Source organism: Molossus molossus, unplaced genomic scaffold (genome assembly GCF_014108415.1).
Source record: "Molossus molossus isolate mMolMol1 unplaced genomic scaffold, mMolMol1.p scaffold_m16_p_20, whole genome shotgun sequence".
Taxonomy (NCBI): Eukaryota; Metazoa; Chordata; class Mammalia; order Chiroptera; family Molossidae; genus Molossus; species Molossus molossus.
The window spans coordinates 21,449,813-21,464,783 of NW_023425356.1; the positions used below are offsets into that span (position 1 = coordinate 21,449,813).

Sequence of the window (14,971 nt, forward strand, 5' to 3'; positions counted from 1 at the left end):
TTGGCGTTTCCATTGGTCAGTTTCCCCAAGGAGGCTGACCGCGCGTATGACCCCGCCCCCATATAGGCGGGGTCTCTCAGCCTTGGGTCTGGAGACGGTGGGGGTTGTTGAGGCCGCCATCTTGGATTTCGCGGTAGCGGTGGCGGCTGTAGGGCGCCGCGTCTGGGGAGTGGCTCTCCCCTCCCGCTCCCCACCGCCCCGTTCGGTGGCGGCGGCTCCTCCCACTAGGGGGGGGTGGTGGGACGGCGGTGGCACCTACGGCTATGGCGGCAACAACTGCTAATCCCGGTGAGGAGACGGAGGACTGGGGCTCTTCTAAAGGAGGAGGGGCTGAAGGGGTTGGCAACTGAGGTGGACCCAGGGTTGACCGGCCGTAGTTGGAGATGAGGGCGCCGGGGCGCCGAGGGGGTCTAGGGGTGAGGGGACTGACCTAGGGAAGGGGCTCGACCCTGGGGACCTGGAGAGACCAGAGTTGGAGGGGGTGGCAGCGGGCGGGAGTTGGGGGTTCCGTGCCTAGGCTTCTTTTGGAGCTGGTGGCGTTCTGGTGTTCGATATGGTCCTCTTTCAGCCCTCTGCCCACTGGAGCTGCTTGACGCCGAATAACTGGGCAGAGTAGCTCGGTTTACTTTAAAAGTAGCTTGGACTCAAACTCTGGACCACGTTGCTGTTTATATGAGGTGGTAATTCCAAAAGTTTAAACGTTTAGATTTTAATTTAAATTAAAAAAATATTTGAATATATTCTCACAGTTTCTCTAGGCTGTATCTCCCCCCCCCCACCCCCCGAGCTGTCCTTTGAAATTTGCGTTTTTGTTTTAAGGGGTGCCTCTTAGTGTCTTTGACTGTTGAGGGCGGAGGTTTGTGAAATGGTTGAGATTCAGGGCAGATCTTAACAAACAGCAAGCATCCAGAAACCCACGTTTAAATACTGTTAGGTGTGGATCGAAGCATTTCCAGTATCTAAAGAAAAGTTTAGTGAAGTGCCATTTCTCAATGAACATCTATACAAAAGGGGGAGATTAGATATTAAAAAAAAAATCTAGCCAGTCATGTCTAAGAGACGGAGCGAGGTGTAGTGCATCAGGTGTAGACAGATAGGTCTCCAAATTTCTAGTCCTAGTTCTCTTTCCACTGTATTACAGTAATTTACCCATAGGAAGTATTTCATTTTAGGGGTCCTAGTTTACCTTGCTTACCTTGGCCATTCTCTTGCAAAATAAAATCCTTTAGAAATCCCTTTTAATGGACTTTTTTTCCCTAAGAGGTGGGGATGAATTTCTTGAAAATGTATGGGGGAAGGGATTCAGTGCTGTTCCCACGTTGCGATATAACTTGGATTTTTTTCGTGTCTCTAAAGTCAGTATTATTTTGCAATATCCAGGTTTTGCTATTACAGTTGAATCACTCTGAAATTTACTGTCTTTCTTACCATGTTTCTGGGAACAGAGCTATTTAAAGAAGTTAATTTGTCACATGTCAATATCATATTTTTAAATCTTTTAAGTTTTTTTTTTTTAGAGGAAAAGGAGATAAAATTCCATTGCAGGAAGTGCTGAGTGATGGAATCAAATAGGAGAGGTTCCATTATTATGGCCTTGTAGTAAAATAACCTAATTCCTAACTGGAGAGTAAATAACCAAGATATTAAACTGATAACACATTGCTAAATACTTATATAACCCTAGTCAAGTTGCAAAGCATTTCTGTTATTAAGAGGTGGCCTGGGTAAATAAACAAGGTTAGTGCATATGTCAGAAGCTTTTTTTCCAGTAGTGTGGGTGGGGTTGCTTTATTTTGTTGTGTGTGTGTGTGTGTGTGTGTGTATGTGTGTGTATTTTAAACAATAGTAACTAGAATGACAATCTCTTGACCACATTTTCATTAGCTGATTAATATCAGCTTAAGTCTGAAAATAGAAAATACTGTTTATTTGTGCTGAATCCTTGCTAACGAAACAGTTGATTTTGTTTCTTGTCCTTTGGCAATCTACTTCTGCAATTTAGATTTCTTTTTGATGTTGAAACATTCTTCCAACTCTTCCAAGTTACTGATTCCATGTTCAACACATTATAATTAAATTAGAAAATGTATTTTCTTTCTTAATTTCTTTTGCCACTTTATATCATAAGATCATAGATGCATTGTGGACTTTTAGTAGCTTGTTGCATTTTGGGAAATAAAGACCATGAATGGAGGGCCACAGGATGGAAATATACTGTGCTCAGTGAAAAAAAAAGTTGATGGTTTTCAGGTTAGACTTCTTTGTTACATGGTAAAACCTTTTCTAAGAGCCATTTTAGGGACTAGCCACATCACACCTATTTCTCTGAGTTTTTTCTACTTTGATTTTTTGTTGGTGGTTATTTCCCTACGGTTCATGTTAGTTTTATCTTTACATATTGTCTGCAGAGGGTTTTTGTAATAATTATCTAACTGTTCTCTCTAAGCTTCATTAAGTTAATCCTTAGCATTAATAACAGTGTTGATCATTTTAATTGTACTTAGAGTATGATTTAGGGACTGTTAGTAGCCCACAGGGGACCTGGTTTCTTTACATTTTTACTGTCTTAACTTGATGCTGGATCAAGAGAGAGTAAGAAATGTTTTATACTCTGCTCTCTGAGTTATGCTTAAGTAATAGTTCTAATATGATAATAGCTTAATTGATAGTTCATTATATTCTATTATTTTATTTTTTTTCCATTTTTTGTTCAGGTAGAGCGGGAGGGAGAGAGAGGAACAGAGAGAGAGAGAGAAACATCGATGTGAAAGGAACACATTGAGTGGCTGCCACCCGCATGACCGACCAGGGCCGGGGACAAACTGCAACCGAGGTACGCGCCCTTAGCGGGAACCGAACCTGGGTCTCTCAGGACCGCAGGCCGACGCTCTAACCGCTGAGCCAAACCGGCCAGGGCTATTCTATTATTTTTTACTAACTCTACTTGCCATTGGCAAATAGGAGTGAGTAGGTTGGTGGTCCATGAAGTCATAGGCTATATCTTTCTAGTCAGTAGAATTTTTGAGGAACACTTCTAAAATTGCATGTGTGATTTGTAATGCATTGGTTAAGGTGCTGTGCTGGTAGGGAAGAGAGTAGGTATTTAATTTACATTCAGTATTCAAACCGAAGATGTGAATGAGTTTGTAGGTTTTCCTCCCTTAATTCTGGTATTCTCTCTCTCTCTCTCTTTTAATCCTCACCCAAAGATATTTTTCCATTTATCTTCAGATAGAGTGGGAGGGATGGAGAAAGAGAGCGAGAGAGAGAAACATCGATGTGAATGAGACACATTGATTGGTTGCCACCTGCATGACCCCAACTGGGGCCAGGGACAAACCTCAACCGGACCTAGGACTCTTTGATCCATGGGCCTATGCTCTAACCACTTAGCAAACTGGCCAGGGCAATTCTGGTGTTCTCTTTAGCAGAGATCTCTTTTTGTGCTATTTAGGCACCATTTATTGTGAAAGGAAAATATAGTAGAAAGCAAAGGAAGGAATACTATTTGGGTTTGTAAAGCTGACATGTCCTTTCCACATAATTTTCGCCTATATAAATTATAGGTCTTTTTTTTTGTTAATCTTCATCTGAGGATATTTTTCTGTTTTTTAGAGAGAGAGGAAGGGAGGGAGGGAATTAGAGAACCATCGATGTGAGAGTCTTAAAAGCATCAATTAACAAAATTTTGCCCACTGCCTTTTTTCAGGTAGAGGAAAATAGAAATGTATGCAGTGTAAAATTAAGGTGCCAAGATACTTTTTTTTTTTTTATCCTCACCCGAGGATATTTTTCCATTTTTTGTACAGATAGAGTGGGAGGGAGAGAGAGAGAGAAACATCGACGTGAAGGGACACATCGAGTGGCTGCCACCCACACGACCAACCAGGGCCGGGGACAAACTGCAACCGAGGTACATGCCCTTAGCGGGAACCGAACCCGGGTCTCTCCGGACCGCAGGCCGACGCTCTAACCGCTGAGCCAAACAGGCCAGGGCCAAGATACTTTTTTATTCTATTGCTAAACACTTTTTAAAAAGTGTTTATATTTTACTAATTTAACAATTGACATATAATTAACATTTTTGAAAAAGAACCTTAATCTGCATACTTTTTATGCTATTAGAGTTGTGGCATCAACCTGTATCTTCTCCATTTTCTTGGAAATTAAGAATAAATACTTCTGCTTTCTTGGAACTCTGGTTTTCTTGTTTTGAAATAGTGGTCTCTCAGCCCAGTGTTTTGAATTCCAGTCCTACCCCTCTACTCAGTCCAACAGATGAGACTAATATGTTGTCTTATAGTCATTTTGTGAATGTTTTTTGTGATTCTCTGCTATAGATGACTGTCTTCTAAGGCAATAACAATAGGAATTTCCACAGTAGTTGATTTTCAAAAAACTAAATTGCAACACTCAAGGAAACAAAACACTTTTAAAAATTATTTTATTTAGGCCATGACATTTTGGAGGTTTTCATTCCAAAACTAGTAAAATTTGAACTAAGCTTTCTTATATCTCATCTCTGTAAAAGACATCTTTAGTTGAATAGTCTTTTTTTATTAATTTTTAAAAAATCCTCACCTGAGGATATTTTCTATTAATTATTATTATTATTTTTAGATAGAGTGGAAGGGAGGGCAGGGTAGAGAGAGAAACATCGACATGAGAGAGACACATCTATTGGTTGCCTCCCACACAACCCTGACTGGGAACCTGCAACCTAGGTACATGCCCTTGACCGGGGATTGAACCCGTGACCCTTCAGTCAGCTGGCCGATGCTCTAGCTGCTGAGCGAAACTGGCCAGGGCTGAATAATCTTTAACATACTATTTTTTTATGTGCTCACCAATATTTTCTTCATATCTGTTTCCCTTAACTTTTCTTTGTCTTTCTTGATGAGCAAAGTTTTGTATTCTATGTTTTTATCTGGTTATCACATCTATTTTGCATAAAAAAATATTTTTAATAAACTCTTTGTTAAAAATTTTTTTTTTCTTTATTGATTTTAGAGAGAGAGGAAGTGCGAGGGAGAGAGAGATAGAAACATCGATGAGAGAGATTGATTGGCTACCTCCTGCATGCCCACCACTAGGGATCGGGCCCACCACCTGGGCATGTGTCCTGACCGGGAATCGAAATGGCGACTTCTTGGGTCGATGCTCAACCACTAAGCCACACCAGCCGGACATAAAAAAGTATTTTTAAACATAAAAAATTTAAAACATATAAAATAAATATTTAAAATATATTTAAACGTTTAAATATCTATATGTTTAAAGTTATTTATTTATTTAGATAGAGTGGAAAGAAGGGAAGGGAGAGAGAAACATCGATGTGAGAGAGACACATCAGTTGGTTGCCTCTTGAAAGACTTTCACCTGGGCTGTGGACCAAACTTGCAACTGAGGTACATGCCCTTGACCAGAATTGAACCTGTGACCCTTCAGTCTGCTGGCCGATGCTCTAACCGCTGAACCAAACTGGCCAGGGCTGTTTAAAGCTATTTTATTTTTTTTAAATATGGTTTTATTGATTTTTTTTTTTTTTTTTAGTGAGAGAGGAAGGATGAGAGAGAGAAACATCCATGTGAGAGAGAAACATCGATCAGCTGCCTCCCGCACTCTCCCTACCGGGGATCGAGCTCGCAACCCAGGCATGTGCCTTGACCAGGAATTGAACTGGTCCATGGGGTGACGCTTAATCCACTGAGCACACTGGACTGGCTGTTTAAAGTTATTTTAATCATAATTATCCATGCATATAACTAATGACTTTATTTTACATGATTTGTTATAAAAACAGCAGTCCTCTACTCCCTTCTGTCAGTTCCTTCCCAAACTGGATACAACCATTTTTGTATCTTTTTAAAAAAATACATGTTTTTATTGATTTTAGAGAGAGAGGAAGGGAGAGAGAGATATATAAACATTGATGAGAAAGAAACATTGATCGACTGCTTCCTGCATGGCCCCTACTGGGGATTTGAGCTCGCAACCTGGCCATGTGCCCTGACAGGGAATCGAACCAGCAACCTCCTTTTGAATGGGATGACACTCAACCAACTGAGCCACACTGGCTGGGCCATTGTTTTATTTATATATATATATATATATATTTTCTTTATTGATTTAGAGAAAGGAAGGGAAGGGAGAGAGAGAGAGAAACATTGATGAGAGAGAACATAAATTGGCCACCTCCTGCATGCCCCCCCCCACTGGAGATTTTGCCCACAACCTGGGCATGTGCCCTGACTGGGAATCAAACCGGTGACCTTTTGGTGCATGGGTTGGTGCTCAACCACTGAGCCACACCGACTGGCTGTTACATCTTTTGACCAAACTTTTTGCTTAAATAAAAGGTCCCTGAAGTAAAAGACTTGAGTTTTCAAATTGAAAGGACCAGATCAGTGAATGAAAACAGCCACATCAGTGCACATAATCATGAAATTGCAGCATCAGATGCAAAGAGCATCCGACAAGCTCCAGAGAGAAAAAACAATTGATCAGCTCTAAAGAATCAAGAATCATCTTGGTTTTGCTTCTCAATGGTCACATGGGAAAGTAGAAGACAATGAAACAATGCCTTCAAGAAAGATACTTTCTTTTTTTTTTATCCTCCTGTGAGGACATTTTTCCATTTTTTGTTCAGATAGAGTAGGAGGGAGAGAGAGAGAGAGAAACATTGATGTGAAAGACACATCGAGTGGCTGCCACCTGCACAACCCAACCAGGGCCAGGGACAAACTGCAACTGAGGTACATGCCCTTAGCGGGAACCAAACCCGGGTCTCTCTGGACTGCAGGGCAACACTTTAACCGCTGAGCCAAACCGGCCAGGGCAAGAAAGATATTTTCATACATACATCCGAGGTCTCACTTACACTCTTTTTCAGGCACTCATTAGAAGATGTGCTTCACCAGTAGGAGAGAGTAAACCAAGAAAGAAGAAACAGTACAGGAAAGAGGCAGTACCTTAGGAGAAAACTGAAGCATCCATTTTGCATCCATTGTACTTAGTTTCCCAGTTTTCAGTTTGGACCCTGACTTTCAACTTTGCTTGGTGTTCTGCAGACTGGAGGACCTCTAGTTTACATTCTCCAAGAATAAATCAGTCTTTTGACAAGGTGGAGGAGGGTACTTTTTCTGCTAAAAGGAACCAGGGAGAGGATCTGGGAATCCACCTGCTGCTTAAACATGTTTAACCAATCCTTTTAATTTTGGCTTTTATTCATCCTGCTCACACCCTTACTCCCATCGTCAGTCACCAGTTTCTGAGACTTCGGGGCATTTCAACATGTAAATTAGGTTTGGTTTTCTGCTTTTTTTCCTTGTTGGCTTAGGAGTGAGTTCTTGTGGGACTACCAAGGCAGTGGTTCCCAGTTTGTTCTTTTCTTCCCCCCATTTTTCTATCCATGTGGTTTTATATCGTGTGTAAAATTGTTCTTTATGTATTTTTGGGGGAAGTAAAGGTAGATATATACATTTAACCCACCATTTTTATTTATAAATTGCATAGTTTATAATTTTAAAGGTCCTTTTCCTTTTTATCCTACTATCATGTTAATTTAGGCCATTAACACCTCATTTGATTAGTCTAATTCATTGCCCTGCATCTATCAGTTCAGATTTTAAATCTGTCAGATTAATCTTTTAAAAGACATTTTCTTCTTGTCACTCTGGCTTACTGGTATATTTTGTCTTTCAGTTATTGAATCAGATCTAAGATTTTATTTTGACATTCAAAGCCTTCTCACAGTTAGGTAGTACTTGACATCTTATTTTTTTCTCCCAAATATAGACTCTGTGCTCTGTATAGGCCTGTTTCCCTACTGCTCTTCATAGCTATTTTCATACCCTTTAGGATTTGCTCATATCTGTTTGTCTATGTGGAGTGCCTCCTTTACTTCTTTTAAGACTCTACTTGACCTACCTTTTTGAAACTTCCTGCCTGCCTTGTTTCCTTTGGGTTTTCCTTCTTATTGTGGACCTTTTCTGTGCTAGGGACTATGCCAGACCTTAATTTAAGCTATATCATAGTCCTCTTGTTTTCTAAATTCTTCTAAAGCTTAGATCCTATGTAAACCTATTACTAAAAGTGCGAACTTTATTTTTTATGGGAAAATTTTGCTTTTTCTTAGGAAAGTTATATTAGCTATTCAAAATTTACAGGATGAAATAGAAAAATATGCCTATAAAATTAGTACAAATTTGAAGGATTGCCAGAACCCAGTGCTGGTGGGGGTATGGACAGTGTGATACTGTCGAGGTTCTTAATTGGTATTACCTTCTTGGAGGATAATGAGCAAAGTTTTAGATGTGCTTCCTTAGACCCAGCCAGTCATTCAGAAGTTAGTTAGAATGGAAGTACTACTGGCCCTGTGCATAAAGATACAAGAGGATATTCATTGAAACATTTATGATGGTGATAGTTTAACTTTTCATCAATACTGTGGTGGGCAAAAGTAGGTTTACAGTTGTTTGTATGGAAAATATACAATAATTAATAAAAATACAAGAATAAACTGTTTTACATACAACTGTGAATCTAATTTTGCCCACCTTTTTATTTACGTGTGTACTGTGAAGTACTGTATAGCTATTAAAAAGAATGAATCGACTCTGTATTTACTGATGTGGTATACCTTTTAAGATATACTGTTATATGGAAAAAATAAAATGTTTGGAACAAATATAATATCTCTTCCCCTTTTAATGTAAAAATTACCAAAACCCTGTAATATATCATATATAGAAAAAGGATGGAAAGGACTAATATCAAATGTTAACAGCATCCCAGCCTGTATGGCTCAGTGGTTGAGTGTTGACCCATGCACCAAGAGGTTGTGGGTTCGATTCCCACTCAGGGCACATGCCCAGGTTGTGGGCCACATCCCCAGTGGGGGGCAGGCAGGAGGTGGCTAGTCAGTGTTCTTTCTCATTGATGTTTCTATCTATCTCTCCCACTCCCTTCTCTTTCTGAAATCAATAAAGAAAAAAAAATGTTGCCCTGGCTGGTTTGACCCAGCAGTTAGAGTGTTGGCCTGCGGTCCAGAGAGACCCGGGTTCGGTTCCTGCTAAGGCCATGTACCTCGGTTGCAGTTTGTCCCTGGCCCTGGTTGGTCATGCGAGTGGCAGCCATTCTATGTGTCCCTTTCACGTTGATGTTTCTTTCTCTCTCTCCCTCCCACTTTACCTGAACCAAAAATGGAAAAATGTCCTTGAGTGAGGATTAAAAAAAAAAAAAAAATGTTAACAGTAGTTAACCCATGGGGGAAAGTGGGATTTGGGTGTGTACGTGTAAAGGATTTTACTTTTGACTGTTAGCTTCTGTATTGTTTGAATATTTTTAGAAATTTCTACATTTGATTTTCTGTATATCCATATTACATTTTAATATTTTACGTTTGTAATTAAAAATTAATAATGGCAAGCCCTGGCTGATATGGCACAGTGGTTAGAGCATCGGCCCTCAGACCAAAGGGTCTCAGGTTTAATTCCCAGTCAAGAGCATTTACCTGGGTTGCAGGTTCAATCCCCAGCCCCAATTGGGGTCGTGTGGGTGGCAGCCAATCAGTGTGTCTCTCTCACATCCATGTTTCTCTCTCTCTCTCCCCCCCTCCCTTCCTTCTACTCTATCTTTACAAAAAAAGAACAAATCAATAGAAAAACATCCTTGGGTGAGGATTAACAAAAAATTTAATAATGGCAAAATCAGCATTTTGGTGGTTGATATATTTTTACTAAGCTACCGTTTAAGGAGTACTTACAGTATGTCAGGCACTATGCTAAGCACTTTTCACATACAGTATCTAATGTAATCTGCAAAGGTAGGTACCATTATTTCATCTTACAAATAAACTCAGAGTGACAAGTTATTTGCCCAAGGACATACAATTTCTAAGTGGTATAACCCTAGGATTGGAATCCTGATTTATCTAACTTTAGAGTTATCTGTGTTCTCTCAGATTTTCAGTGTGTGCCACACACATACATTTTCTTTCTTTTTTTAAAAATTGGGATCATGCCTTTTTCTGATTATAAAAGTAATATATGCTTAATGTAATATGGATATACAGAATATCAGATGTTGAAGTCTCTGAATGCCATTCCAGAGATAAATCACTGTTAATAGTTTATTGTGTAACATTTGCTCACTCCATTCTAGCCAGGATATCATCTATACTATTTCTAGAAATTAATAGGCTTGCTCACACCTTCTGACCTTTGTTCTTTTTCTAGAATGCATTTCCCCGAAATGCCTTCATGGTTTATTACCTTACCTCATTCTGATCTTTCCTTTATTAAGTGTTATCTTTTCAGTGAGGTCTTTCTTTACTATCTAAAATTGCTACCCTCCTACCAGTAAACCTTTATGTACTTCTTTTTTTAAAAATTTTTTCTTTATTGATTTTTAGAGAAGAAGGGAGGGGGAGAGAGAGATAGAAACATCAGTGAGAGAGAACATCAATTGGCTGCCTCCTGCATGCCCCCCACCGGGAATTTGGCCTACAACCTGGGCATGTGCCCTGACTGGGAATCGAACTGGCGACCTCTTGGTTCATGGGTCGACGTTCAGCCACTGAGCCACACTGGCTGGGCCCTTTATGCACTTCTGATTTAATTTCCTCTAGTTTATTTTTATCACTATATAACATATTATTAGGTTGAACCATATGAAATGACCAAATATGAATAATTTTTACCTATATAATATCAGTTTCATATTGTCAACCCAATTTATATTTTTTTTTTTATCCTCACCCGAGGACATTTTTCCATTTTTTGTACAGATAGAGTGGAAGGGAGAGAGAGGAAGAGAGAGAGAGAGAGAGAGAAACATCGAGGTGAAAGGGACACATCGAGTGGCTGCCACCCGCACGACCAACCAGGGCCGGGGACAAACTGCAACCGAAGTACATGCCCTTAGCGGGAACCGAACCTGGGTCTCTCCGGACCGCAGGCCGACGCTCTAACCACTGAGCCAAACCGGCCAGGGCCCAATTTATATTTTAATCATTTCTCTTGTTTATCTCTTTCCCAGTAACATGTAAAATTCATAAGCTTAAGTTTTTTATTTTTTTTTTATTTTTTATTCTCACCAGAGGACATTTTTTCATTTTTTGTTCAGATAGAGTGGGAGGGAGAGAGAGGTAGAGAGAGAGAAACATCGATGTGAAAGGGACACATCGAGTGGCTGCCTCCTGCACGACCCAACCAGGGCTGGGGACAAACTGCAACCGAGGTACATGCCCCTAGCAGGAACTGAGCCCAGGTCTCTCTGGACCGTAGGTTGACGCTCTAACGGCTAAGCCAAGCCGGTCAGGGCGATAAGCTTAAGCTTTTTATCTGTTCTGTTTATTGCTTTATTTCTAGGGCCTGAAACAGTGCCTGGCATATAGTAGTCATGCAATAAATATTAAATAAATTATTCTAGGCTTTTGTTATGCATATGGATTTTAAAAAGGATTAATTTAATATACTTTTTAATATCTTATTTTTTTATAATCATATGGTAGATAAATTTATAATTCAATGATACAGATGGACCTCAAAAGTATTATATATTAAAACATTTTTATTGTGGCGAAATACACACAACACAGAATTTGCCATTTTAACCTTTTGTTTTTGTTTTTGTTAATCCTCTCCCAACGATGTTTTTTCCATTGATTTTTAGAGAGAATGGAAGAGAGGGAGGGGAAGAGAGAGAGAGAGAGAAACATTGATGTGAGAGAGACACATTGATTGGTTGCCTCCCACATGTGCCTTGACTGGAGCTGATGATTGAACCTGCAACCCAGGTATGTGCCCTTGAGTGAGAATCAAATGTATGGCCCTTTGGTGCTTGGGTCGATGCTCAAATCACTGAACAACACTGCCCAGGGCAACCCTTTTTTTTTCCATTTTTAGTTCAGATAGAGTGGGAAGGACAGAGAGAGTGGGAGGGAGGGAGAGAGAGAGAGAGAGAGAAACATTGATGTGAAAGAGACACATCGCGTGGGCTGCTTCCCGAACGACCCAACCAGGGCTGGGGACAAACTGCAACTGTGGTACGTGCCCTTAGTAGGAACCGAACCCAGGTTTCTCTGGACTGCAGATCGGCTGAGCCAAACCAGCCAGGGCCAACCCTTTTTTTAAAATCCTCACCCGAGGACATGCTTATTGATCCTAGAGAGAGGGGAAGGGAGAGAAACATTGATTAGTTGCCTTCTGTACACACCCTGACCTGGGATCGAACCCAAAACCTAGGTATGTGCCCTGATTTGGAATTGAACTAGCATCCTTTTAGTGTATGGAACGATGCTCCAACCAAGTAAACCACACTGGCCAGGGCACTATTTTAACCATTTTTAAGTATACTGTTCATTGGCATTAGTATATTTACATTGTTGTGCTCTATCCCTCTCTGGAACTTTTTTCATATTGCAAAACTGAAACTCTGTACCCATTTAACAATAACTCCCTGTTCTTCAATCCCTTTAACCCCTAGCATCCACCATTCTATACTGTGTTTGAATTTGACTATTTAGGTACCTTATATAATTGGAATTATATAGTATTTGTCCATTTGTGACTGGCTTATTTAACTTAGCATAGAATCTCCTAAGTTAATTCATATTATAGCATATTGCAGAATTTCCTGCTTTTTAAAGGTTGAATAGAATAGTATTCCATTGGTTGTATGCCACACTTTTTTATCTGTTCATCTCAATGGGCACTTATGTTGCTTCCACCTCTTGAATATTGTGAATATGCTGCTGTGAACATGTACAAGTATCTCTTTGAGATCCTGCTTTTGTTTTTTAAAAATTACTGATTTTGTTTTTGTTTTTTGTTTTTTTGGAGAGGAAGGGAAATAGAAATAGAAACATTGATGTGAAAGGGGAACATCAATCGCCTGTCTCCTGCATGCCCCTACTGGGCATTGAGCCTGCAACCTGGGCACATACGTGCCTTGACTGGGAATTGAACCCATGGGACGACACTCAATCCACTGAACCATACCAGCTGGGCTAAAAATTATTGATTGATTTGAGAGAGAGAGAGAGATTTGTTGTTCCACTTATTTATGCATTCAATGTTTGATTCTTGTATGTGCCCTGACCAGGATCAAACCTGAAACCTTGGCATATTGGGAGGATGCTCTAACCAACTGAGCTACCCAGCCGGGGCTGATACCCTGCTGTGTAGAAACTTTTTAGTTTGATGTAGACCCATTTGTTTATTTTTGTCTTTACTTCTCTTGCCTTTGGGGTCAAATTCATAAAATGTTCTCTATGACCAAGGTCCATAAGTTTAGTACCTATGTTTTCTTCTATATAATTTATTTCAGAGCTTATATATAGGTCTTTGATCCATTTTGAATTAATTTTTGTACATGGGGACAAACTGTAATCTAGTTTCATTCTTTTGCACGTGGCTTCCCAGTTTTCCCAGCACCATTTATTTATTTATTTATTTATTTTTTCTTTTCTTTTCTTTTTAAAATGTTTTTATTGATTTTTTTTTAAAAAAAATCTTTATTGTTGAATGTAGAATATATTACAGATGTTCCACATTTTTCCCCCATTGGCCACCTCCTCCCCACTCCCGCCCCCCTCCCGCCTTTTCCCATACTATTGTGTATTACTTAACGAGCGGTATGGGGCTATCTGAGACTACATGCTGCTCGTTTGAAAAAAATTAGGAAAAACCTGAAGCAGGATCCAAGACAGGCTAATCCTATGGTTAAGCAAGTGGTAACAGCTTGGGTGGGCCTAAAAGTTGGGTGGGGTGGGGTGGGGTGGGGCGGGGCCTCAGGGAGTCACCAGGGCGGGGCTACCAGTGTGAGCCAGGTTGCTGGAGTCCCAGATATGGCGGCTATCTGCCACCCCAGGGAAGGGCAAAGGCCTCTGACAGCATGTTTGTCCCGGAGAAAGCCCCCCTCTAGCCCTCGCACCAATGCCAAACAGCTCAGTTCTCCCCTATATGTCTCAGGCACCTCTTGAGCTGCCTCCCCTCCAAGCTTAGAGGGAGTGAGTCCAATAAGTTCAGGCGCAGACCCTTTAAGAGGAGTTGCCTGGGGCTCCAGCCACCTCAGCTTCCCTGAGCCTCAGTTCCCGCTGGTTTTCCAGCCAGAAGTGATGGGGACTTCTCTTCCTGGCACTGCAACCCTGAGCAGGGTGCCTGGTATGGGACGGGGACCCCTCAGTCCTCAGGGAGGACCTTCCCAGCCGAGGTGTCCTCCTGATTTTTATTCACCACACGTGGGTGTGGGACCAGCCCGTCCGCCTCCACCCCTCCACCCCTCCACCCCTCCACCCCTCCACCCCTCCTACCAGTCTCGATGTGGCTGCTCCTTTAATTCCATAGTTGTAGGACTTCCATTCAGCTTGATTTCAGGCGGTTTTGAAGGATGGTTATTCTGTAGTTTATGTTTTAACTTTGATGTGGTTGTGGGAGGACGCGATACCGCGTTTACCTACGCCGCCATCTTGACCGGAAGTCTGATTTCCATTCTTCTTTGCAAATTCAGACTTTCATCTCCTCCCCTTTTATGTTTTTGTTGTCATAAATTATCCCTGTTTTTGCTGTTGGTTTGTTGGTGATCTTACTCATAGTTTTGTGACCTTTTGTTCTTTGTTTCCATAGAATAATCCCCTTCAGTATTTTCTGCAATGGTGTTCTTCTGGTGATAAATTCTCTCAACTTCTGTATGTCTGGAAAAGTCTTTATTTCTCCTTCATATTTAAAGGATAACTTTGCATCTTTCTGAGTATTTTCAGAACTGCAACTTTTTTTTAACTCATCTTTATTGTTAATGTATTACAGATGTCCCCCCATTTTTTCCCCATTGACCCCCTCTTTCCCAATCCTGTCCCCTTCCTGCCTTCCCCACACTATTGTCAGTGTCCATTGGTTATGCATATATGCATAGAAATTCTTTGGTTTATCTCATCCCCTCTACCTCCCCCTTTCCCTTTAAGGTTCAT

At 40.7% G+C, this 14,971-nt stretch overlaps 1 protein-coding gene across 1 annotated transcript in view; it reads left to right on the forward strand.

Annotated features, from left to right (window-relative positions):
* The first annotated feature begins 133 nt into the window (after nucleotides 1–133).
* Nucleotides 134–14,971, forward strand: part of ARNT (aryl hydrocarbon receptor nuclear translocator) — a 72,962-nt gene continuing 58,124 nt past the window's right edge. The window contains exon 1 of the mRNA XM_036272198.1: nucleotides 134–288. Coding sequence (XP_036128091.1) covers nucleotides 264–288 — 25 coding nt within the window. The 5' untranslated portion in view covers nucleotides 134–263. The remainder of the gene's footprint in view (nucleotides 289–14,971) is intronic.